The following is a 23,378-nucleotide window of genomic DNA, read 5'->3' as shown; positions in this document are numbered from 1 at the left end:
ATAATGCCAGTATTATAGAATTGAAGAGGTAAATATTAATACTTGGCTGACAAAGCTGGACTGCTGAGGCTGTTCTTTCTGGCCTGATGGAGGTGTAACTATGCTGTGATGAAAGATGAGATATCCTCCATAGGCACCATTAAGGGCAGGAGGCCGAAGATGACACAGCCATTTCCTAGCTTAGACCTATTGAACTGAATGGGCGCTGGACAACAGTATCGTATTTGTATCCCCTGTTCATTAACCGGAAGAAGAATCCCATTTGGTTTTCCTTTTTTTGGTCCCAAAGTGTCTCACGCTGCCTCTGCTCCTGTTTGAAATCAAAACCTTATCGAATTTCCTTTTTTTAAATGTTAGGCCCAGCAAAGAGTGGACCGAAGCCATGTGTTCCTGCCAGCAGATTGTTCCACTACGATTTTAAGGACACCGTTTACTTGGTTTCAGAAACCCCAGAGTGCTGGAGGCAGAGGTAGCTGTGCATCATTCCTGTTCCCCCTCTGTGGGGAAGAGGAGAGTGTATTAACAGATTATGGATCTTCTGACTCGTCCAAGTGGAGATATTATGCGGCGGAATCCACAGCAAGACTACGAGCTCATCCAGCGAGTGGGGAGTGGCACCTATGGAGATGTCTATAAGGTAAGGGCAACAAATTTTTCTTTGCCAGCTGAGAGAGCAAGTTGGAATTCCTACCCCCTTCCTTTTCTGGAAATAGCTTGAATTGCTTCATGGATCTTGCAAGATGATACACCATTAGTTATTGGATGGATTTGTATGGATTGAATTCAGCCTTAATTGGATCAGTTTGGTTTAGTATAGTGTAGTGTAGTGTAGTGTGTGAACTGGCCATCATAGTATGGAAGCCAAGCTCATCCATGTTCATCTAAGAAACTTACAGCTTCGCCGAACCTGGAAAAATGCATATACGCTTTTCTCATTAAAAACAAATTATCTTTCATCATAGCAACTTAATTGACTGACTTAAGATTTAGTCTTCTGTTTCTAGCCTGCATCCTTTGTGAATTCATGTAGACATTTGACTTGATTATATATGGTGCTGTATTAAATGTGGTATTTAGAAACAATTCTACCATGACCTGAAGGAAAATAATGGATTTTTGAAGGGGCCAATTTTGAGTGCTATAAGAAAGACAGTAGCAGTGGGAGAGAAAACCCATTGAAGAGAATAGACATTGTGCATGAGATGAGTAGTTCCTTTCATTGAAACTTACAATGGGGAAGTTAATAGGGGGGTTTGCTCCATGAAGATTAGTGGGAAGAGCATTTTGATTTTTTACTTGATCCAATTATTAGCCTCCTTTAAGTTGTATTGCAGATATCTGTCTGTCTGTCTGTCTGTCTGTCTGTAAAATATTTAGCTGGGCTGGAATGAACAGATATACACTGTGTGGGCATTTATCACCCAAGAAATTGAAAAATCCTAGGTATATGGTTGTTTGAACTCCTAGACTGCCTTTAATATAATGCAGTCTTGCCAGCACTGGATATGTCTTAAGAGAACTTGGGATAATTTATGGTTGGTAGAGGGTGCTTTCAGAAGCAGGGGAGGAAACCTCTCTTGAACAATATATGTACTTTGATTGTGTCCATGTTATATAAGGACAGAACTTCAGAATATTGATTAATACTCAAGGTTCTTTTAACTAGTAATCATATTAGTTTGCTTGTGTATTATATCTGTTGATATCCAGCTGAGCTGTGAATTGAGTGCAATTCTTGTGTAGAGCTCACAGCAGCTTTCAGTTATAAACTGAATATCCTAGGAAACTGTATTCTAGTTCCACTAACTGAAATTCCATAGTTTTTAAATAAATGTGTCCTACGAGTCATTTCTGTAGAAACAGTGAAATGATTCAGCATTTATATTCTGCTTAAATGCCTCTAACTTAAGTTATTCAGTAAACAGCTCTTAGGGCTGTCTGGATTGAACATTTATTTAGCTACTGTGGAATTCCATGTTCTCAAAAATAAAACTTCTGATTTTTTTCATTAACACCATTTTATAATTCATCTTTCAATTCTGAAAGCATGAAGCAGATTACCATATTAAAAGTGCATGACAACATTTATTTGAAATCTTTCTAATTTTCTGCCTTTAAAGGCATTTTTCCCAACGTGTGGTACATAAAAATAAAACATAACTTAAACTAGCATTAAAAATATTGAACACTAGAAAAGTTAAAACTGCCCTCAGTACTAAAAATCCTAATTCCAATTGGAACCCTGACAGGTACTGATTATGTGCCATCAAGTTGGTGTTGATTATCACTTCTTTAGGATATTCTGGGGAAGACTCTGAAGAATAAATGGATTTGCTCTTTAGGGTTTAATTCAAAGCTGACAGTGATGGGGTATCCAGGGGGTAAGGCACTCATCCCCTAGTGAATCCAGAGGGTAAGGCATTCTAGAAATGTCCTCAGATGAGGGCAAGAGAGAAGGACCTGGCCATAAAGGACAGGTAGATTGATACAGGTGAAACAACCTGGTCCCAACAGTTTAAACAGTTTAAAGCTTTAAAGTTAAGAATCAGCACATTGAACTGGGCTTGAAAATGTTGGTGTAACATAGCAGTTGCATATTCTGACCAGCTTGCCCTTGGCAGTGCCCAGTCTTCAAAGGATGCCCCATGTAGAGCACATTACAGAGCTTAATTTGGATGTCAGTACTCCATGAAATAAGAAAGCATGTTTTAAACATTCTGCAAGTAAGAGTGGCAGAAATGAGGGTATGGCTACTGAAATGACAATTCAGAACTTCCCCAAAGGAAAACTGAGCAGGGCCTGGGCCTGAATCTTAAAGATGCTTGGTGTTGAAGTCATTTCTGAATACATGTTGCTCCATGCTGTTACGTTAGTGTTGGAAGTGGAAGAACACATTGGAGGGGCCAGTGTTACACTTGTGTTACATATCAGCAGTAATGTGGGAGTGCGACTTCAGTGTTTGATGTGCCCTGCTTCCCAGTGGCAAGTAGGTCAGAGTATTGCAATTTGTTTATTTTATTTGGACAACTGGTGTGCAATGATGATGTTTGTAGCAAACAGCCGTGCCTTTTGTCCCAGTCACTTTTTAAACTGTCTGGTATTTGTTGTTATTACTTTTATTAGGATTTATTTATTTATTTGTTTGTTTGTGTTGTACAAATATATACTATGTAGTCAGAACTAATTCCAAATAATATAAGCACTATATGTTCTTTGTTTTTTAAAGAAAGGAAAAGGGGAGAAAAAAGCAAGAAATTTGTATGGCAGGCGAAACAGCTCAAGAAGATTTGACCAGATTGTTCAAAATCCTTTTTCTTTCCCCTCTTTTGTAAAAATATTAATGCAAATGTTGTCCAACAACAAATACAACTGCAAAACATTTTCCATTTGTCTCAACTGAATGGAAGTTAATTGCTTTTTTGATTTAGCAACTAAATATTCCTGCCTCTTATTATTTGAGTCTGAGTTGCCATAGAGGTGGTTTGATTTTAAATCAGTGTTCTTATAATTTATATGTATAAAGAAGTCTAAGGTTTTATAAATATGGTTTTCATCCAAATAGTGCTTGGATGAAATCCTGTCTTATCCCCTCTGGTGCTCTATGTAATATTGTGAACTTTAGCATAATAAATACAGAAGTCGCAGGAATACAGAGACCTCTTACTGTCTGTATTCCTGAGCCTCTTCAAGTGGGTGAGGGTTTATATATTTGTTTCTAAAGGGAACATAGCACTTATAGGGCCTGATTAAAAAGTACATTAACCCTAAATTAATAATTGCTTTTAAGAATCAGAATCAGATAAAGACAGATATACAATTCGCAGCACATTTGAATGTTCGTAATTCAGTATAGTACTTGCTTCTTTGATTTTCTGTCTTAGACCATTCATATGGTTACCCTGAATTCTAGATGTTAATCCTGTGCAATTGTAATAATATTGCAAAGACTCCTTGCAGCTCGTAATAGAAATGAAAGATGCTGCCGTAGACTGACTCAAGATACTGAGGCCCTTGGTTGGGCTCTCATGTACATTGCAAAGTAATCCAGGAAGTTTTTTGAAGAGTGGAATAAAAGCCTAAAATAAACAAGTAAAAGCAGATAAAGCTGTCTGTCTTTTGTTGCTCCCTTCAGCTAATGAGAATGGTGTGATAGCTGAAGGCCACGAAGTCCTTTGCTTGAATCTCCTCTTGGCTCCTAATTCACCTGGTGGCCTTGAAAGCAGTTGCTGCTCATGTGCCGCAGTGTTTCTTTTTTTATATTTGCAATATGGATGTACAGGTAGTCCTCACTTAACAACGGTAATTGGGATAGGCAACTCCATCGCTAAGTGACATGGTCACAAAGTGCGATGTCATGTGGCCACACTGATGTACGGTGGCAGTTGCGGCAGTTCTGGTTGCATTGTTAAGTGAATCCCGTGTGGTTGTTAAGCACAATGTCACATGATTGCTGACTTCTTGCCAGCTTCCCCATTAACTTTGCTTGTTGGAAGCCAGCAGTGAAGGTTATAAATGGTGGTCATGTGACTGCAGGACCCTGTGATCATAATTGCAAGCTAGTTGCCAAGCGTCCGAATTGCGATCATGTGACCATGAGGATGTTGTGATAGCCACACTAAGAGGACTGGTCAAAGGTCTCCTCATTCAGCACCATTGTAACTTTGAATGGTCGCTGAACGAGTGGTTGTTAAATGAGGACTACCTGTAACAACTGTGACCTGCATTATAATGCTAATATAAGCTTGCCTGAAAATATTCAAAATGCCACCATAACATACAGAGTGTATATTTATTTGATAGACCTGTTAATCAGACTTTGCATCATATGTAGATATTATTTGAGGAGTGGTGTGGTTATGGGCTAAAGAGGAACTGAATTCCTTCCTCCACTCAGAGATCATAGTATCTGTTCCTGTGCTGTGTTTCTAAAGAATCAAATCAAACTCAAGTTTTGGAAGTTGTTTTTTATGTTCATTGGTTTGTCATGTTCTCTTCTAGTATGAAGATTTGAAAGGAACTCCAGTCTTTGTTAATGAGAAAGCCCTCCGGATGCTTTTTATGAATACATTTAAGTACATGCATTTTTTGGAGGAGTTGTCTCAGCTGATGCTAAACTGCACCATTCTTTTTAATCCATTGAGTATTGAATTGGAAGGAATAAAAGGTGAACTGGGTCTAAACTAGGGATTGGCTACCTATTCAAGCACTGCAAAGGAAAAAAAGAAGAAATATATTCATTTTTAGTTGTCCAAATCTTGTGCGTCTGTCAAATCTATCAAGATGTCTGTGGTGTTCCCCATGAGGTCTTGTGAGATCTCATGCAGGAATGTAAAGATCTCATGAGATACAGCAAGCTTGCCACATTTTTGCTATTTTAATTTAATATATTTATATTTTTAAAATGGGGGGTTGAGCAAGCATCCAGCCTGTTGAGGCAAAGGCTAAAAACATGGAGGGGGCAGAGTTGTCCGTGGAAATGTCACTTCCATCATCACAAGCCACTGAGTCTCTTGTCTTCTGATGTCACTTACAAGCAGAATCCCTCTTCTGACCTTCCCTCTCAACATGCAGATATTGTGCTATATCCCTTCCTTCCTTCCTACTTTTAGTTTTCACGTGAATAGGCTGAATGTCTGTAAAAAGCCTGTATTAATATCCTATATCTGCTTTCATTTCTGGACAGGTTCCTGGGATATCCCCAGAGCAGGAGGAAAAGGCAGAGGGTCACTGGAAGCATTTGCAAAGCTGAGGGGAAGAAGGAATGTGGTGGGTGAGGAGAGCGAGTGGGCAGTTGCTCTTATATACAACATTCCACTTAACTTCTGGCATTGTCGATTTTCTGGTGTCATTTTTTTTTTTTTTTTTACTGCAAATGTGGTGATGCTTGCTGTGTTAGAAACAGAATTATCCAGTACAAAGTAAAACTACTACTTGTCTTTTTTTTACTAGTAGGTGTTCAAAGAAGAAAAAATAATTTTCCACAAAAGAACTTGGTGAAGCAGATGGTGTAATACAGTGTAATACAAGTTTCCCTGCATGCCCCTGCTTCCTCTGCTATTAGTGAGATGGTGTAGAAAAATATGTCACATGTTCCATCTTGATGATTTCTTCTCCAACCCATTGCCTTAGTCTTGGATAGGATGTAGTTAGGAGGTATTTTGAGAGAGCTCATTTTCACAAAGCAGAATCTGAGGGGATTTACATCTAGGTGATTGTTTTGTCAAGTTTATTACAGCCCTTAGGCCAGATACAGTCAAAATATCTAACAATAGCAGTATTACATCTTTCTATGTCTGTGTGTGTATGTGTGTAAATAACAGAAAGACAGCAAATATAATAGGGTCTAAAATAGTTAAGAATAAAAATACTAAAATAGATCAAAATAAAATACTATTGTAAAAAATTCCAAACCTAGGTAATGGTGTGGTGTATTGTACAGATGGTAGCACCAAACTGGGCAACTTGGGCAGATATTTTTGAGTCCTTGTCTGAAAGAAGCAACATTAAATAAAAATCACATTTCCTACCTGGAGATGATTGTTTTGAAGTTCAAGCTTGGGAGTTTTGATCAGATTTCCTCGCTTATTATCTTGGGCCATTTGTAAGTCAGCGTCAGCAGTAGACTGCAGGTCTACAAATAAGTATGGAGTATGTCCATAGGAGGATCGATTGAGAACTTAAGTAATTATCTCAAGAGAATCTCTTTCCATATAAATTTCCATATACTAAAATCAACCAAATTCTGCTTTCACTTCCACTTTAAGGATGCTTGACTGGCCTCCATAATAAGTGGCACTTAATTTTGTGTCTGAGCAGAGAAAAACATTGATTGATTGTTGGTCCCATCTAAACTGACTGGGTAGTACATGTAAATGGTAATTTTTCAAAAAGAGTATTACATAAAGGGAAAAGAACTGTGCTTTATCCAAGCAAAGCTCTACATAATTCACCATTCTGTTACCACACACTAATGAGCCAGACACTTTTGGGAATCTACAAGCAGGACATGAATATAATATCACTCTCCCACTCATGTACCATAGCAACTATTCCGAGGCAATCTGTAGTCATAATTAATAGTCATTGATAGCCTCATTCTTTGTGGATTTTTCTGAATTGCTTTTGTCCTTCATCTGTCACTGGTTATCTATTGGCACTTCCACACTGTGACCATCTTCATTTCTTAGTTGCTCAATAGTTTGAAATGCATCCCTGAGGCATTTACTTCTGTTTTACTAGAAGTACTAAGAACTGGGAGCAAGAATCACTGCCTTGCCCTGAGTTGCTGTAAGTGCAGCAGCAACAAAAGTTCCCTTACCACATTTCCACACAAAAGACAGCCACTGCCTGCATGCAGCCCTTTCCCCCCCCCCCCAAAACCGACAAAATAATTGTCAGTTTCATCTCTGCCCTTTTTATTTGGGTGAAGGAGGAGGAACTGCAAAGTCATCCAGCTGCCTTACCCTAAGACAACCTGAGGCTTAGGGGCTGGGAGGAAGGATGGAGCAAAAATTCCCTTCGATGGGGAACCGGAGCCATAGAGTTTTAACAACACCCTCCCCCCCCCCAAAAAAAGCTCTCCTTAGCTTTGCAGCAGTCTCAGTTATACTGTATCTGAGCCAAAAATAATTCATTGGAGATCTTCATTAACACAGGCAACGTGAAGCTCCAGAGCTGCTTTCAGACTGGTGCAGAATCCTCATGTGGAAGGGCCATTCATATGATGACTTCTGGGGAAGGGTCATGTGAGTGTGCACGAGAAAGATATCTGAACAGTGTGCATTACTTATCTCTACATGCTTTTGTCATGTCCCTCCTTTTTCTTATCTATAAAGCTTTAACTGTGTAACTTTATTCATAGGAGTGTTGCTGCAACTGCTTTTTCATTTTGGTTGCCTGTTTCCACCTCTGTGGTATCCTCTTTGAAGTAACCAGAACTCTAAACATTTCTCCAGCTGTGATTGCCCTGTAGATAAATTTTGATAGCAGACTTTTCCCCTCTTTCCTAATCATCCCCATGGCAGAATTTCTATTTTTCAGAGTTGGTGCAGACTGGGTTGATACATTAATTAAATTATTCACCATAACCCTAGGATCTCTTTCCTGATCTGTCACTGCCAGCTCAGATCTCATCAATTTTTATATGAAATTAGGACTTTTTGCTGTAGTGTATGTCACTTTACTGATCTTGAACTGCATTGCTGTTTTAATATCCAGCTCTTCTTTAAAAGAGTTCAGAATGGCACCCACAGTCTAGTTATAGAATAAAGAGAGATTGTCAGTAGATTCTTCCACTTGGTTTTAGACACTGAGATCCATTAGGCACCTTTTCTGGACCCAGGATAATGAAGTATGGGATATGCTGCCAGGTGCATACTTCTGGAGAAGTTCTGCTTCGGTAATTGTTTTGTTTTGAACATTTTTAGCCCTTCCTAGTACATAGTGACCAAATTTTGTTCAATGTAAAATTTTAGGTCTTCACTGAATATTGAAATGTAGTACTTCATCATTAGTCTATATATTCTGCCTTGGGAAAGAATCAAGTTGATCCAGGAAGCTGAGAATTTCATGTGGAGTTGAGCAGTTACCCTTGGCTTGCTAGATGGCCATGAATTTCTCAGAATCTCAATTAGTCATCTATATAATAATCAAATGCAGAAAGATTGAATGCGTTGTGCATTGCACAACACTCCTGCTGTTGTGTAAGCTAATAATAATAAAGCTGTCGTCTTCTTTCCTCATAGCTTTTTGTGTTTTGTGGGTTGGAAGCAGTATTGCTTTCTTCTTAGTCTTGTGATCATGGAACTGGCCAACAAGTTTTATACGTGCTTCTCCCCACTGTCTGCCCTTTCACTTTTCATCTCTGCTCCAAGCATTTTCTTGCATGGGCATGGCTAGAGGAAGTGACCTCTAACTAGATGGAATTCTTATGATGTACTAAGTTAGTGTCTAGTTCTAGATCTTAGGATTTTACAGAGAAACTTTAAATCATTCCTTGTAAAATTTTTCATACTGCAGGATGGTGGCATATGTAAGGAGATACACTGGCCAAGTAACTGGGTTTGAATACATTGTAGTGCTGCCCCAGCGTGCATTGAACTTAAGTGGAATTATATTCATAAGCAAATAGGAAGCTTGTTTGTTGTAGTGGCCAGGAGACTGCTATGGAAACAACCACATTTATCACGTACAACACAAACCACTTCAAGTTTCTGCCATGAAGAACTGATTCACTTTGTTTGCATATCGCACTAAGCTGTGGTTTGCTTATCCACGTTTGGTTAAATAAGACACAGTTGGCTAGGTTCACCCAATGCTAAGGAATATACTAAGTTTCATAAACCACAATGGGTTCACACGACACACTAAGATTTAATGTGTTTTGCTTGATTTTGGTGTTGCATATTAGCTGAACTTAATCATTAGGTTTAACTATAGGTTGGACTAATCTTTTTAAACTAGGATTTGTGTTAATGAACACACTGGTAAGAGGAAACCCAGTTAGTTTTATTTGTTTTTAACACTTGAGCCACTGTAATGTGATAGATTAAAAGGCAATTTGTACAAAGGAAGGCCATTGGGAGAGAAATTCAAGAGTCCTTCCTGATTTGCTTATTCATGGTTCAGCAGTAAGAACTGCTGTTTAGTTGCAATAAATTGTGATGGTTGAAGCTAAGACATCTCATGAGTTGTATTTGCTTGCCGGATTCACAGGCTGTTGATTTCTCGTTGCAAAAATCAGGAAGGGTCTTTGTTTTATGTTAAAGTTTGGTTGAGCTCTTAGGATTTTTCATTTTCTTTCAGAATGCTTGGGCTAGAGAATTGGATTTTCATTTCCATGACAAATCAGAAAGAAGGATGAGGCGAGATGGTGGATTGTCTCTGAAGGATTTATTTAAAATGGAAAACCCAAGAGATTCTTGCCCATTACATTAACTTTTTACATTATACATGTAACTTTTCATTTTATTTTGAACTAGTTCCTCAGAAACAGCCTCATATACAGACATTCTCCACCTAATTTTTAATTCAAAAACAAGGCTTTGACCAACATTACATTTCCTTGCTGCCCATCTATCCCTTTCTGCTTTAAAAAGTCATTCCATAGCAATCATGGCATATATTCAAAAGGATTTGGGGTAGAGAAGGTGTCTTCTAGATCAGGGTTCCTCAACCTTGGCAACTTTAAGACAGGTGGACTTCAACTTCCAGAATTCCCCAGCCAGCAAGTTGAAGTCCACCCGTCTTAAAGTTGCCAAGGTTGAGGAACCCTGTTCTAGATAAACATTAGGATTAGTCTGTGAAGTTTGGGACAGCAAATGAAAAGTCTAAAGTGAACCCTGCTTTCCTGAAGATACATATATATCTATGTAAGTTGCATCCTCTTAAGAACATAGAAGGGGATGAAAATATATTTGTTCTGCAAATAAACATCTTAAACGTAACTTCTATCTTCCTGTGTGAGTGAAAAAGAGCCAACTCAGTCAAGCACTGTGAATTTTGTATCACTTTGAGTATGGAACATTTAAATGGATTTTAGTGCATTTGGTACCACACGTGTCACTGGGCATTGCAGGTAATCTTTCTGTGCATTTGTGCACCATAGATAAGGGATGTATAGTTATATGTGAAAATTGTGTCTTTTAAATGTGTCTTTTAGTGAATTCCTATGTGAACAGAAGCTGACACAACTTCTAAGTGGTACAGACTCAAACACAACATCCTTCTGCAAATTTGAATGCACCTTCAGTATTTTTTGCAGTCATAGGAAGATTCAGAACTAATAATAAAAAAAAATTGAATATGGCAGGTACAGAAGTTTAGATGATCTTTCAGTCAGTACTTTGTACTATCTCTCTTGGCAGAGTACCCGTGTCCAAACATTTCCTATAGCCAGCTAAGAGTCATATGTCCTGGAGAACATTTTTATTTGATGAGCGGAGGGTGGGTTCTTTAAAGGCTTGTTAAACAGCTGCTCAGAAGTGGGTGACTTCATTCCTGTAACCCCTAAAGCTGGTGGCCTCAGCTAGCTAACCTTGGATTTTATTTTTTTTAGCTAAGCAGGGTTGGACCTAGTTAGTATTTGGATAGAGACTATTAGTGAATCCCAAGACTGTAGGTTAGCTTGGGAAATCAGAAAGACAACCCAGAAGAAGGAAATGCCAAGAAAATGACATGTCCATGTAGTTACCAGAAGTCGAGCTTAGGCATTTCTTTTCTTTTCTTCTCTGGGCTTTATGGTTTTTTTCTTAGAGGGATTACAGGGAACCGTAGTCGTGCTAATCAGAGTTATCTGGACTGGAGTGTTGTTAGATTGGAATAGATGCTCTCCCAAAGCTTGATGGGAAGAAAACAAGCAAATGGTTGTAAGTTGCCCCCCCCCCCCATTTTTGGAAATTACAATTCTAGCTGCTAAAATCAAAACAGTTTCCATTCTACGTGAGTTGAATTTTGATAACTGGCTATTCATCTAAGGAAAAAAGATATGATTATGTTTTATATTATGCACCCATTTTAGCTCAGTTCTTTTACTTTACAGTCATTGAGTTACTCAAACTATTCCTTTGTATATTGATATTTTGTAAGGCCTCTAAGAAAAGATTGTTCTGACATGTGCTGGGCTTAGAATAAATTTCACTTGTGGCATCTAGATTTTCTTTATGCTTTTTGCCTATTACCAGCATGATCTTAATTTTCTGGGTTAGTCTTTTGAACCTGCAAACATCACCTGTAGTTTATTTTATTTATTGATTACATTTATATCCTGGCTTTCAGCCTGCAGGCTCAAGGTGATGAACATAGTGCTCCTTCCTCTTATTTTCCCACACAACAACCATTTGGTGAGGTAGACTCAGCTGAAAGAGGATAGTTGAACACTATCAGAACATGGTTCCACAAATGAAAGCCCAACTTTGAGGTACAGCCCTGAGAATACCTCCAGAGGTTGCCACCGAGTTGCCATTTTTGTGTGATGGAAAGGGGAGGCTATTAAATATATAAGAGGGGGCCACATTGACTGTCTTTAACTCAATTGAATTAAGATGCAGTTTTTGTCCCAGGGCTTCCTGCTTTTTAAAGTGCTGTACTCCTACAGTTTTCAACACCGAGTGTGACACACACTATAAAGTTGGAAAAGCAGATGCAAGGCCTTCCTGGGGAGGTATCTAGCCTTTCTGCTTCTAAGTTTGGGGCAGGAACAGAGCAGCAGCCATTGCAGTCATAACTCTTTTGTAAATATATCTTTTAGCATTCAGAAGAGCATTAAATTGGGCAGGGGCAATGCTTAGTGACAAAGAATATGCCCTGGCTGCTAAAGATCGAAAGTTGTATTCCAGGCAGCTCCATGCAAAATGGGTGAAAAAATATGACCCGCCCCTGTTTGTTCTGAAGTATCAGATTGCTCCTCAAGTGAATGGAGCTGAATACCTTCCTTTTCTCTTTATTTGGTGTTCTCAGGGGAGCGTCCGGCTGCATGACTTGGGGCCAGTCACTTTCTCTTATCCTAACCCACCTCACAGGTGAAAATAGAAGTGAGAGCATTACGTACACTGCCTTGAATTGCACAGAGGCCTAGGCCTTTGGCAAGGATGATTAACGTCCCTTTTCTTCCTTTTCTTTGTTCCCATCCTGGTTTGTTTTCTCTGACATCATTGTTCCTTTGTTTTGTGTTGTTTTTGCGTTTCTTGTATTGTTCCTAGTTTTTAAATGTTTTTAACAACTTGTAAACTGCCCAGAGTCACTGGGAGTCGGACAGCATATAAATTTAATTAATAATGATGGTGGGATAAAATAATAATTTTCAAAAAGTCAACTGCAGCTCTCAGGCCAACAGGCTATAGCTTTTGCTCTCCCAGAACTATTCCTATGCTAAAGTATCCCACTAATTCCTAAGAATTTGTTTCCCTCTCTCTCTCTTTCAGCCTTGCTCTTACAAGCAGCAGGAAGAACTTCTTCCTGATAAATTGGGCTTCTTCATGGAATGAAATCATGTATGTTTTGGTACAGGTAGTCCCCAGTTTAAAAACAAGTTCTGTTCCCAAGGTTTGTCCTTAAGTGAAATGTGTATGTGAGCCAGAACAGTACTATTTTATAATACTGTATAAGTAGTATTGTGTAATTAACTCGAACTATTGTGTATTTAACCCCAATCACTGTGTATTTAAAAAAAATTTTTGCTACAGTAGGCTCCATTCTTAACTATGGGTTATCCTTAAACCAGGCATTCTTAACCTGGAGACTACCTGTATTGCAGTGTGCCTAATATATGAACCTCCACCTAGAAAAACCTATCATATCTGCTGTTTGAAAGACCTCAGAGTTGTATGTTAAAGCTTTCAGTTAATGAACATTCCAGATTCTCAAATACCGGTAGCAATTTGAGACAATTCTGCTTGTCCCAGATCAGGAGTGTCCACAGGATATCGTCAAAAAAGTCATGTTGGCAGCTGCTGTGTTGTAATCAAGGTTCCACCTGTTTTTCTATGTGCATCACGCTTCAATTGTACCACTCCAGCTACTATCTTGACTTTTTTTTTAAATCATACCCTATAGACACCCTTGTCCTGGACACAAAAGCATTGAGTTCTTTGCCCTGCTTGCTGGCCCTTCTCATTTTCTCCTCCCACGTCAACCAGTTACATCTAGTAAGCCCATTCTCAGCCTTGTAACAAGAACAAGAACAAAAGAACTCTCTCCCTCTCTCTAATCACCTGTAATGTGTGAATCAAACTGATTTGGTTTGTAAACCATAGTTTATGGCATAGTGATTTATGACATAGTTAGAAATTACAGTATTGAATCATAACCATGATTAAACCATGGTTTGGTATGAACAGAACCATCATAGAGATTCCGCAATGGCTCTGAGCAGTATCTCAGGCCTGACCTATATAGAGGGCTTATACTGTCTACAACTAGAATAGATGATACAGACCCGATAGATGTCATTGTTTAATCAATAAAACCCGGAGCGCACCAACCCTGCCAGATCAAACTGGTTGGGCGGATACTCTGGGAGAAAGGTGGTCCCTCGAGTAGCCAGGCCCTATGCCATATAGGGCTTTAGAGGTAGCGACCAGCACCTTGAGTTACACCTGGAAGGTGTTACATGGGGATGCCCATCACTGCCTGCACTGCTGCATTCTGGACCAGCTGAAGCTTTTTGTATTCAGATCCAGAGAACCGCTTCCTCTTTAGAGTGAATCACTGCTGGATTTTCATAACCAAACCAGATCACGGTTTGCAATTCCAGTCTGAAGGTCAAGCACAAACTATACCTTGCTGGTTCAAATGTTAACAGGAAACCAAAGTTGGAGCTAAAGGGGAAATAACTAGTGGAATCTGGTTTGGAGGATTGGATTGCATATGCTCCAGCCCATAGTTTTGGACAGATTAATAGGCTGCATTTTTTAGGATTCAGACATTAGAGTTCCAGTTTTCTCTCTTTTGTTCCAACTGCCTTCATTACATGCCTAGTTTCAACAGACTTCCTGTCACCATGAAATGTAATGCCTGAAGTCAGTTGATATTTGTGCAGCTTTGCAGTTTTCCTTTTCCTTCCTGACCTTATTCCCTGTTCAGTTTGGGAGGTGTGGCACTTTCTCTCCCTCAGTTTTACAGCATAATCCTGGCTGGTCTTGCAAATGTTGGAATTGCAGGTGAGCAAAGATCTGCAACTTGGAAGTCCACACTCTGCAGGTTGGCAAGGCACATTTCTGCACACTGCATGTACCTTGGCACTTTAGATTAGTGGCTCCCAACCTTTTCTATGCCCCACACACCTAGGAAACGTTTGATTAATGTTCACACCCCTACAAAAGTAATATCACATTTGAAGATGAAGAATTTCTAATGCGGGTAAACAAATTGGACTTAAGAAAATAAGCTTTTAACTCAGTGCATAAAATTGTCGCACCCCCTGAAATTCCATCTCGCACCCCCTGGAGATGCGGGCACCCCAGGTTGGGAACCCCTGCTCTAGAAGATCAGATAGAGCAGGGTGAGTAACCTGCAGTCTGTCAACCACATATGAAGATGTCCGTAGGCAAATGGAGACCCCGTAGCACCACATTGCCTGTTCTTATTGCACTAGATGGACCTGTAGCCAGATTAGTTATGGAAAGACCTGTACAAGGTTATAGAAGGCCTTCCTTCCTTAAAGACTTTCTGTGCCTTCCATAAATATGCAAGACCTAATAGATGGAGGTGGGGAAAATGTCATGGTATAGAATAGAAATAATTTTAAAAGAACAGTCTATCTTGTCTAGACACGTTGAAACATCTGACTGTGTTCCACAGAAGATCTGTGCTCCTAGAGCTGCCAGATTGATTGTTGATCATTCTCAGAAGCAGATCATGTTCCGTTCTTAAACCTCTTCCCACATGGCTGACTCAGTTCACTTTTGCCAAGTTTTTCAGAGCTAAATTTGCTGCATTCTGGTGCTTCTGCTTAATACATTTTGAGTTAATTCTGTTCAAGTATTGTGATTTGATTGCATTTTAATTTGGTGATTGGTATTCATTGGTATTTTGTGTTTTTCATTTTTACTGGAGCCATCTGCAGAGAAATTCTTAGGCAGAAAAACAGATACAGGTCTCTAAAAAAAATCTTCTGGTGGTATTTGCACCACCCTGAAACTTTTATACCTTTTATTGTTGTTTCTTCTGCTTTGCTAAAGAAGACAAACCTGTTCGGGGAGTTTCTGAATCTTGCAGAAGTTCAAGAATTTGATTCTTATTTCCCTCTACTGCTATAAACACTGGATAGCAATCTCTATTGTCATAAGTGATATTTAATCCTGTACCAAAGATAACTTGCCACAAAACAAACAAACAAAAACCCTTCTTCTTTAGTCTGACTTTTATGGGAGATAGTCAGCTTGGAGCCCTTCATATAGTGTTGCTGTACTTACACAACACATTTAACTCGATTTCTGAGTTAACCCATTTTCTGTGTTCAAATGATACACTGAACCATAAAGTAATTCAAATGGGCTGGGTTTACGTAACATGCTAAGACACAAAAAATTAGCCATGCTAAAACTAACACAGCTTCCTGCATTGTGCAAATGTGGCTACTAGATTTGTAATTAATCTGGTTATGTGTGTTGTGCAAATACAGCCAGTTTATTTCTGTGGTGTGGTTTAACACCCCCACCCCCACCCCAGTATATAGTTTCACTCATAAGGGGGGAAATATTAAGAGTATATTTCAAGCATATGTTGCTATGCCTTGTGTGTATCATAAAATGTAAAATCCCAGACAAGCCTGTTTCTTGGCAGGATGCTTCCAGAAGACAGGAACCAATAGGCATTTCTTTCCTGCTGTCAGTCTTTTTTCAAGTGAATACATATGCCTCCTTTTTTCCTAATCTCATAAATCATTTTATGGAGGACTTGGGTCACTGTTACCCATGAATCTCACCAGCCCCCAATTGGAGCCTTCCCCCGATTCCCTCCATGCTCCTGTTGACTTCTTTTGAACCAACGGCTTCCATTCCCATTCATCTCTTTTTGTGAAAGACGGCATTCTTATTAGTGGTAACTTTGGCTCAGTAGGCTAGGGAGCTACATGCATTATGTTAGAACCCTCTTTTCCTCTTTTTTTTTTTTTTTTTGAGGAATAAGTAGTCTTTCATCCAAATAGTTTTTTTCCCCAGATCCATTTCTAAGTTTCATTTCTCAAGACATTATAGTTTCTATTTGCATCGAATTGTGTCATCTTGAAGAGACTAGTGTTTGTTTTTGGCTTTTCAGGATCCATCCAAAGGATTGGGGTTTTCTCTTTCCAACAGTTATAGCTAGCAAGCTTTGCTAGGAGCTAGCTAAGCATCAATGTCCTCTTCTGATCCATGGTTACTCTACAAGAACTACAGCCTTTTTATGTGGGATTCTCCCACCAGTATTATATAGGGTAGCTCTTTGGTGCAATCTTCTACCTTTATCCAACATTATTGTCTGGACCTCTGTTCTTGGAGGGGTGCAGCTTTGAGGTAGGTAGTCCTTCCTTTGGTCACATTATGAGCATCAGTCCCTCCTTCAAATAGCTATCATGGTCTCATGATAAAGTACAACTAATTGTTCACTTATGACTGAAGTTTTTTGAGTGGTCATGTATGAATATGTGCAGCAGTCCTATTCTACTTGGTAATGAGGGACCTCATTACTCGTCTTGGGGTGCATTGTAACAGTCTTAGGACCTGAAGGTATTCAGCAGGAACTATGTGAGTCACGCATGCTATGCCAGCAACAAGCATTCATCTTTCTGTTTTGGTCAAAGTCCATTTAGCTATATTGATTCTGCCTCTCCTCTTCTAATCAAGAAGCTTGTACATCTTTACATCTTTAGGTCTCCTCTTCTAGTAATATTTAAAGATAGTTTCTGATTAGTGAGGTATATGTACAATATGTACAAACATAGTCTTGTTTTTCTTTATTTCTCTCCCCCCTGCCCTTTCCCTCCCTTTGAGGAGTTTGTTTTGTCTTTTCTTGGAAAGGAGGGCCAAGGCCAGTTCTGAGAGGCAGATCTGTTTTAACTGCTGAAGTCTGTGAAGTCTCTGTTCAGGCAATGTTTTCCCAAACACCCTTTCCAAGAATGGAGCCTGTCACGGCTTTCTCTCTCCTAGCTCCAGCTGAATAACTGTACAGAATCCATAATTGCTGCTAGCAGTGTGGAAAATGAAAAGGCTGTGAATGATACAAAAGGCTTCTGGGTTCCCTTTTTTCTCCTTAGCAGTCCAAACTGGCTTCCTGTTTGCTTAATAACTTGTTGCTGATGAACCCCCAATAAATACCAGGGATACCAGATAGTTGCATCTTGTAAATTATTCTGAAGATGGCCTTACCAGGGGTGGTATGTATGCTTGAGTAAGTGATGTTCCTGCTGGCTGTGGTATCAGCTGAAACAGCAGAACTCCCTCCATCAATTTAGAGTACAGTAATAGTAGTAGTGGTATTAGTAGTAATAGTAGTAGTAGTAATAATAGCAATAGCTCTCCAACAATTAGTTTGAGATCCTAAAGCCCACTGAGGCTTTTAAATGGTTTTAGAGGCCTTCCTGAATGAGACCAGGCCAAGAACAAATTGCACCTCAAGCAGTGGGTTCCACAGTGTAGGAGCTACTATTTATTTATTTTATTTTATTTATTTTGTTTATTATTAACTTTATATGCCGCCCGTCTCCCCCAGAGGGTGACTTCTATTTCTGAGAAGGCCTTCTGTTTCCAGCCCCCTTGACTTCTCATAGGATAGAACCTTTAGCAAACCCTCCCTAGACGTTTGGACCAGGCAGGCAGAATCATTCTTGGTAAGGCAGTCCCTGATATTTCCCTGCACTTCTCCATATAGGGCTTTATAAGTGCTTTACCAGTGCTTTGAATTAGGCCCAGATGCCTGTTGGTTGCCATTGTGGCAATGTCAGGATAGGAGTAATTCTGCAGTAACATGTTTCCCAGATTAGCTGTCTGGCTTCCACATTTTACGCCAGTTGCCTCTTCTGAGTCGTCTTCAAAGGCAGCCTTACGTGGAGATAGAAAAAAGAATATTGGAAACCACAAGTGCGCAGATAAGGAGACTAGCAGACCGGAAGAACAAGAGGCTAACAAGCAGTAATGCCTGGATTGAGACCAGCCAGACACAGAAAAGCTAGTCTTCTGGGCCAGGTTTAGACAGTCATTGCCTCTCAGTCTAGTAGTACAGCCTTTCCTAGCCTGGTGTCCCACATCATGCTTACAGATGTAAGTAATAGGAAACTTTCAGTGTTTATTTAATTAGAAATATTTTAGGTTCTTGGTTGTTTAACAGAAGCAGTAACAGAAGCTTCATCATCCTTTCCTAAATTAGGCTATTAGAATCCCTAATTTGTAATAGCTCAGATGTAGACTTGTATCAAGTCATCCCAATATATGGTTTTTTAATGCATTTGTTTATATTCTTTGTCTCTATGTCTTGCAGGTGGCTCTGATCTTGCCTTCCTGTCTTCTGTGAACTTTTTAAATAGAATTACATATTCTGTCTCCAAGATCAGGGATGTATTTATGCCTCCAAGACCCAAGTTTTCTGAAGTGCATAAACTTTTGGGAATGATAAAATGGGAAGGAAGGATATGAAAATGAAGGTCAGAAACTGGGAGCTACAAAATATGTTGGAGGGCAAAGGGGAGACACAGGAAGATATGCCAGACTGTAGCTTAATCCCTTGACTACTTTTTCCAAGCTTTCACCAGATTCTTTTCACCTAATTCTGCCATCATAAACAGTTTAGAAGCTTTCCTTGTAGTAAAAGCTACAATTTTCAAATTAGCTAATGTAGCATCAGATATCTGTTATTCCAGCAGTGCCATGGGACGAAGATTCAGTTAGACAAGCATTCTGAATGCTCTTTCCAAATTAGGTTTTTTAAAATTTATTTATTTATTTATTAAACTTGTCCCCGCCCATCTCCCCCCAATGGGGGACTCTGTTTTAATATGTTAATACAACATATCAAAACAATAAATAAATATACAGTTAAAATGTATAAGAGGACACATTTACAAAGAATAAAGGGAAAAGGAAAAATCCAGGAGGCTGATGGAAGCAACACCAGGCCTCTAGGGGGCTAGCCAACCCCATATCTGATGACCTCCCTCCCCACCCCAGGCCAGATGGCAGAGCCAGGTCTTGGAAACAGAAGTTATTGCTTCCATAGCCATGCATTTCAGGTTAGGAAGTTTGCATTTATTAGATTATTGCAGTGAAAGGGTTCACTGTAAAAAGTGGTCAAAATTGTTATTAATTCCAAATACAGACATTCTTAGTACAGTATATTACATGGGTGCTTCGACATCTTCTTTGTGTCTCAGTCCATTTCTGGGTACCATTTAAAGTGCTAGTTTTAGTAGTGGGAACAAGATACTTGAAAGACCGTGTTTCCCAATATGTTATCAACATCTTCAAATAGCAGTTTACTTTCAACCATTTGAGACTCTCTAGATTTCAACTTCCATAATCTTTCTCAACATAGCTAAAGACTATCTGGTTCTAGATGCTGGATTTCAACTTCCATAATTTTTCTCAGCATAGCTAAAGACTATCTGGTTGGAATGGTGGAATTTTAATTAACACAAAAGAGAGCATTAAGTTCAAGAAGGCTGCTTCAGTCAGAGAGGTTCACTTGTTTCCATCCCTATAAACTTCCAGTTCAATTTTTAAGTAAATCATACCATTTTCAAAATCTGTATTTTAATTCTGGACTTGCTGAGATTTACTTTTGTATTTATGGTGTTGTGTATTTCATAGTCATTTTTTAATTTCTTAGTTAGATGTTTTAACCTCTAAGAGTAGTGGCAGCACTTGGCTAACCTCCTCTAGTCTCAGAAGTTAATCAGGTTCAGGCCTGGTTAGTATTTGGATGAGAGACTCCTAGGGAATATCAGGGCTGCAGGCTGGACTAAGAGGTTGAAAAACATCATAGAAGAAGGGAGTACAAACCATTTTCCTACTGTTACTAAGACAACTGCATGGATATTTCACCAGGAGTCAAGCTGAATTCAGAGCAGACTTTATGTTTAGCACACACATGCAGTAAGTGAATATTGTATTCCCCTGATTATAAAACCCAGGGGCAGAATTTGGAATTGTCCCTTGGCCTTGCTGGTTGGGATGATAGGAATTATAGTCCAACTGTTTTGGACACCATCTGGTTATAGAAGCCTATGGCATACAATTCGGGTTTGTTGTTTGTTTTGAATATGCTTTTCTATTTAAAAAATTGATATGGCTATGAAGATGAATTTTGGAAACATGAATCTGAGAACTCAGAAACCACAGAAGAGGATCAAGCAAAGTAAGATTTAGTGTTTTAGAGTTCAGTATTCCTTATGGGTAGCAAAGTCATTATTGTTCTTGGTGCCAATTGTGTTTAATTCATTCAGTTGTCTGATGATTATGTGTGCATGTGTCTGGATCTGCATGGAAGTGCTTGCACACTTCTAGTAATGGAGGAGAGTGGCAGACTGAATTGTCAACTTCCTGCTTGATATGGCTGCTATAGTTTCCCCACAATTCCCCTGCATAACTTTTAGCTTACTAAGACCAGCAACCTTGCTTAATGGCTGCTAAAGGCCTTGACCAACCTGTTTCAGCTTCCTGCCTTGGAGTTCAGAGGGAGGAGGAAGTGGTTGAGTACTTGCAAGGCCAGAATAGCTACCTGATGCATTCAGTTTTCTGGCTTGCAGGTTACATGAAAAAATGGAGAGTGGAGTTTTCCCTGTTGAAATGCTGTTGTTACCAGGGTTAAAGTAAATCATCCAGCTAGAGTTCAAATGTAAGCTTACGAGTCTTAACTCTGCTGATACCCTCATGGGCTGTGAGTAAAAAGGCAACAAGTAACCTGTATTTCGGGGGATAACTTGGGTTGTCTCCTGCCTGCTGGAATCATTACTTCAGTTTCCTCAAAACCTTCCACATGCAGTTCTGGGGTTTTTATGTTTGCTGCAAATCAATGGAGAAATGGATCGTAGGAGGAACCAGTTTATTTGAAATCTAGTGTTTTAAGCTACCATCCAAAGCCTCCAGTTCTCCAAATATCCATAGCTGTGGAGCAACTTCCTCACAATCCTTTTTAAGGGTTGGTGGAGGTTTTTTGGATCACGTTTTTATTTTTAAAAATTCTGTTTTATCACGTGCAGAAGGACTGAATGTACCCTCCTTTGGCACAGATGTCTTCCTGCAGCCAGAGAAGGAAGCAGCTGTCTTCCTGGATTTAGGGTGACCCTCCTAGTCCTTTTACCCCGTTAAGCTGTCAGGGAGGAAGTGCAGCACAGGGGCTTGTGTGACCCAGAAGATTAGGATAAGGCAGAAGAAAGATAAGCGCAGGAAGGTGAAGGAGGTGCCTTCATCTTTCAGTAGTCGCATTGAGAATGGGGATAAACTACCAAGGCTGTAAGCACTTATTGGGAAAATTTACAGTACAACGTGGAATGTAGGAGTGTGATTGCACACTTACAAAGGCACCTGCATTGGCTCTTGATCTTCTAAAACTTGCACAGTTAAAAGAATTCACCCAGATATGATTTTGTGGATCAGTTATTGCTCTGAGTGTCAACCCGTATGCCCTTTGTGAGAACTACACCTGCAGAGATTGCTGCCTGTTATTTTAGGGCCTGGCTCACTTGTTGTCTTATGGCTAAGCCGTAAGGTGATTTGTTTGTGTTAATCACGAAGGTGCTGGGCTAGAGTGATTCATGCCCAGGTTTATCCTAACCATGGAGACTCATTAGGTGACATGGGGCCAGTCAGTTTCTCATCCCAGCCTATTCCTCTGGGTGGCTGTAGAAAAAAAATTGAAGGGAGATCCTCTGTAAACTCCTTTGTTTTCCCAGAAGAAGGGCAGGATATTACTCTGGCAAATAATGTTTTGGCTTACCATGTTACCTAACCATTTTGGTTTGTAAACCATGATTTATTTTTTGGTGTAGTTGAATCTACTCCTTGGTACTTTTCAGTGAACCATGGTGAAGCAAACTGTGGAGTACTGTGAATGTGAATTCAGTCAGAATGAGTGGTGAACTAAATTGGAACATTTAAAATTATTTCCAAATTGGGCACACACATAAGCATTTAGTGGTCTTATCTGGATGTGATCCATATAAGAGGTGGTGACAGTCATGCACATAAAATATACAGCACTGCTAGAGATTTTCTTCTTTTATCTTCTTTGATTTCACTAAAATCTCAGTATTACGAACTATTAGTCCTAACCAACCATGGTTTGAATGTAAGAAATGCCTAGTTAACCATGGTTTTTTTAAAAAGGATGCTTCAACTGGCTGGATTTGCTCAGCACATTAAAGCCTAACCCTTTGTTTGTAAACGAAAATACTTTAGTTCATAAGCCAAAACCAAACTCTCTTAAACTTTAGCGAGATGTATGAAATCATTCTGAGCCTTAACCACAGTCACTAATGCAATATTTAACTTCAGTGAAGGGGAAATTTACTCAAGACAGCAGAGTCTGGGGAAAGGGAGTGCATAAACTTGTGGTTCGCCCTCCATTTTGCAACCACAATTAAAAGATGGCTCCAATTGCAACTGCACCTCTCCAGCATTGTTCATGATATAAATGCAGTATGAATTGCTGCACCCTTTGTAAACAGGTAGTTCTGTAACAGTAGTTTTTAATATTTGCCAGAACAAGTAAATGCAAATCTTCACAAAAGGGGCACTGTAGTCGCACATTCTTGTTTTACTTGTTTGCAAAAAATTCCAAAACAGCCAACATCTGTTTAAAGAAGTAACTGATGAGCAATACAAGAATAATGATCCTGTTAAAGATAGAAATGTTGGAGCAGCAAACAAACATATCCATAAATAATAACTAACAGAGGGTCAGACTGAACT

General features: G+C 39.4%; 1 protein-coding gene across 2 annotated transcripts in view; it reads left to right on the top strand.

The window, feature by feature from the left end:
* MAP4K5 (mitogen-activated protein kinase kinase kinase kinase 5) overlaps positions 1 to 23,378 on the top strand; it is a 90,756-nt gene that overhangs the window by 3,992 nt on the left and 63,386 nt on the right. For both annotated transcript variants that reach the window (XM_088149643.1, XM_088149642.1), the window contains exon 2: positions 358 to 637. In XM_088149643.1, the coding sequence (XP_088005769.1) occupies positions 530 to 637 (108 nt within the window). In that variant the 5' untranslated portion in view covers positions 358 to 529. The remainder of the gene's footprint in view (positions 1 to 357; positions 638 to 23,378) is intronic.

Source organism: Python bivittatus, unplaced genomic scaffold, assembly GCF_059951505.1.
Source record: "Python bivittatus isolate LINGU-HERP-01145 unplaced genomic scaffold, Pbiv_v1 ctg000580_np1212, whole genome shotgun sequence".
Classification (NCBI taxonomy): domain Eukaryota; kingdom Metazoa; phylum Chordata; class Lepidosauria; order Squamata; family Pythonidae; genus Python; species Python bivittatus.
This window is presented reverse-complemented; position numbering and strand designations above follow the sequence as displayed.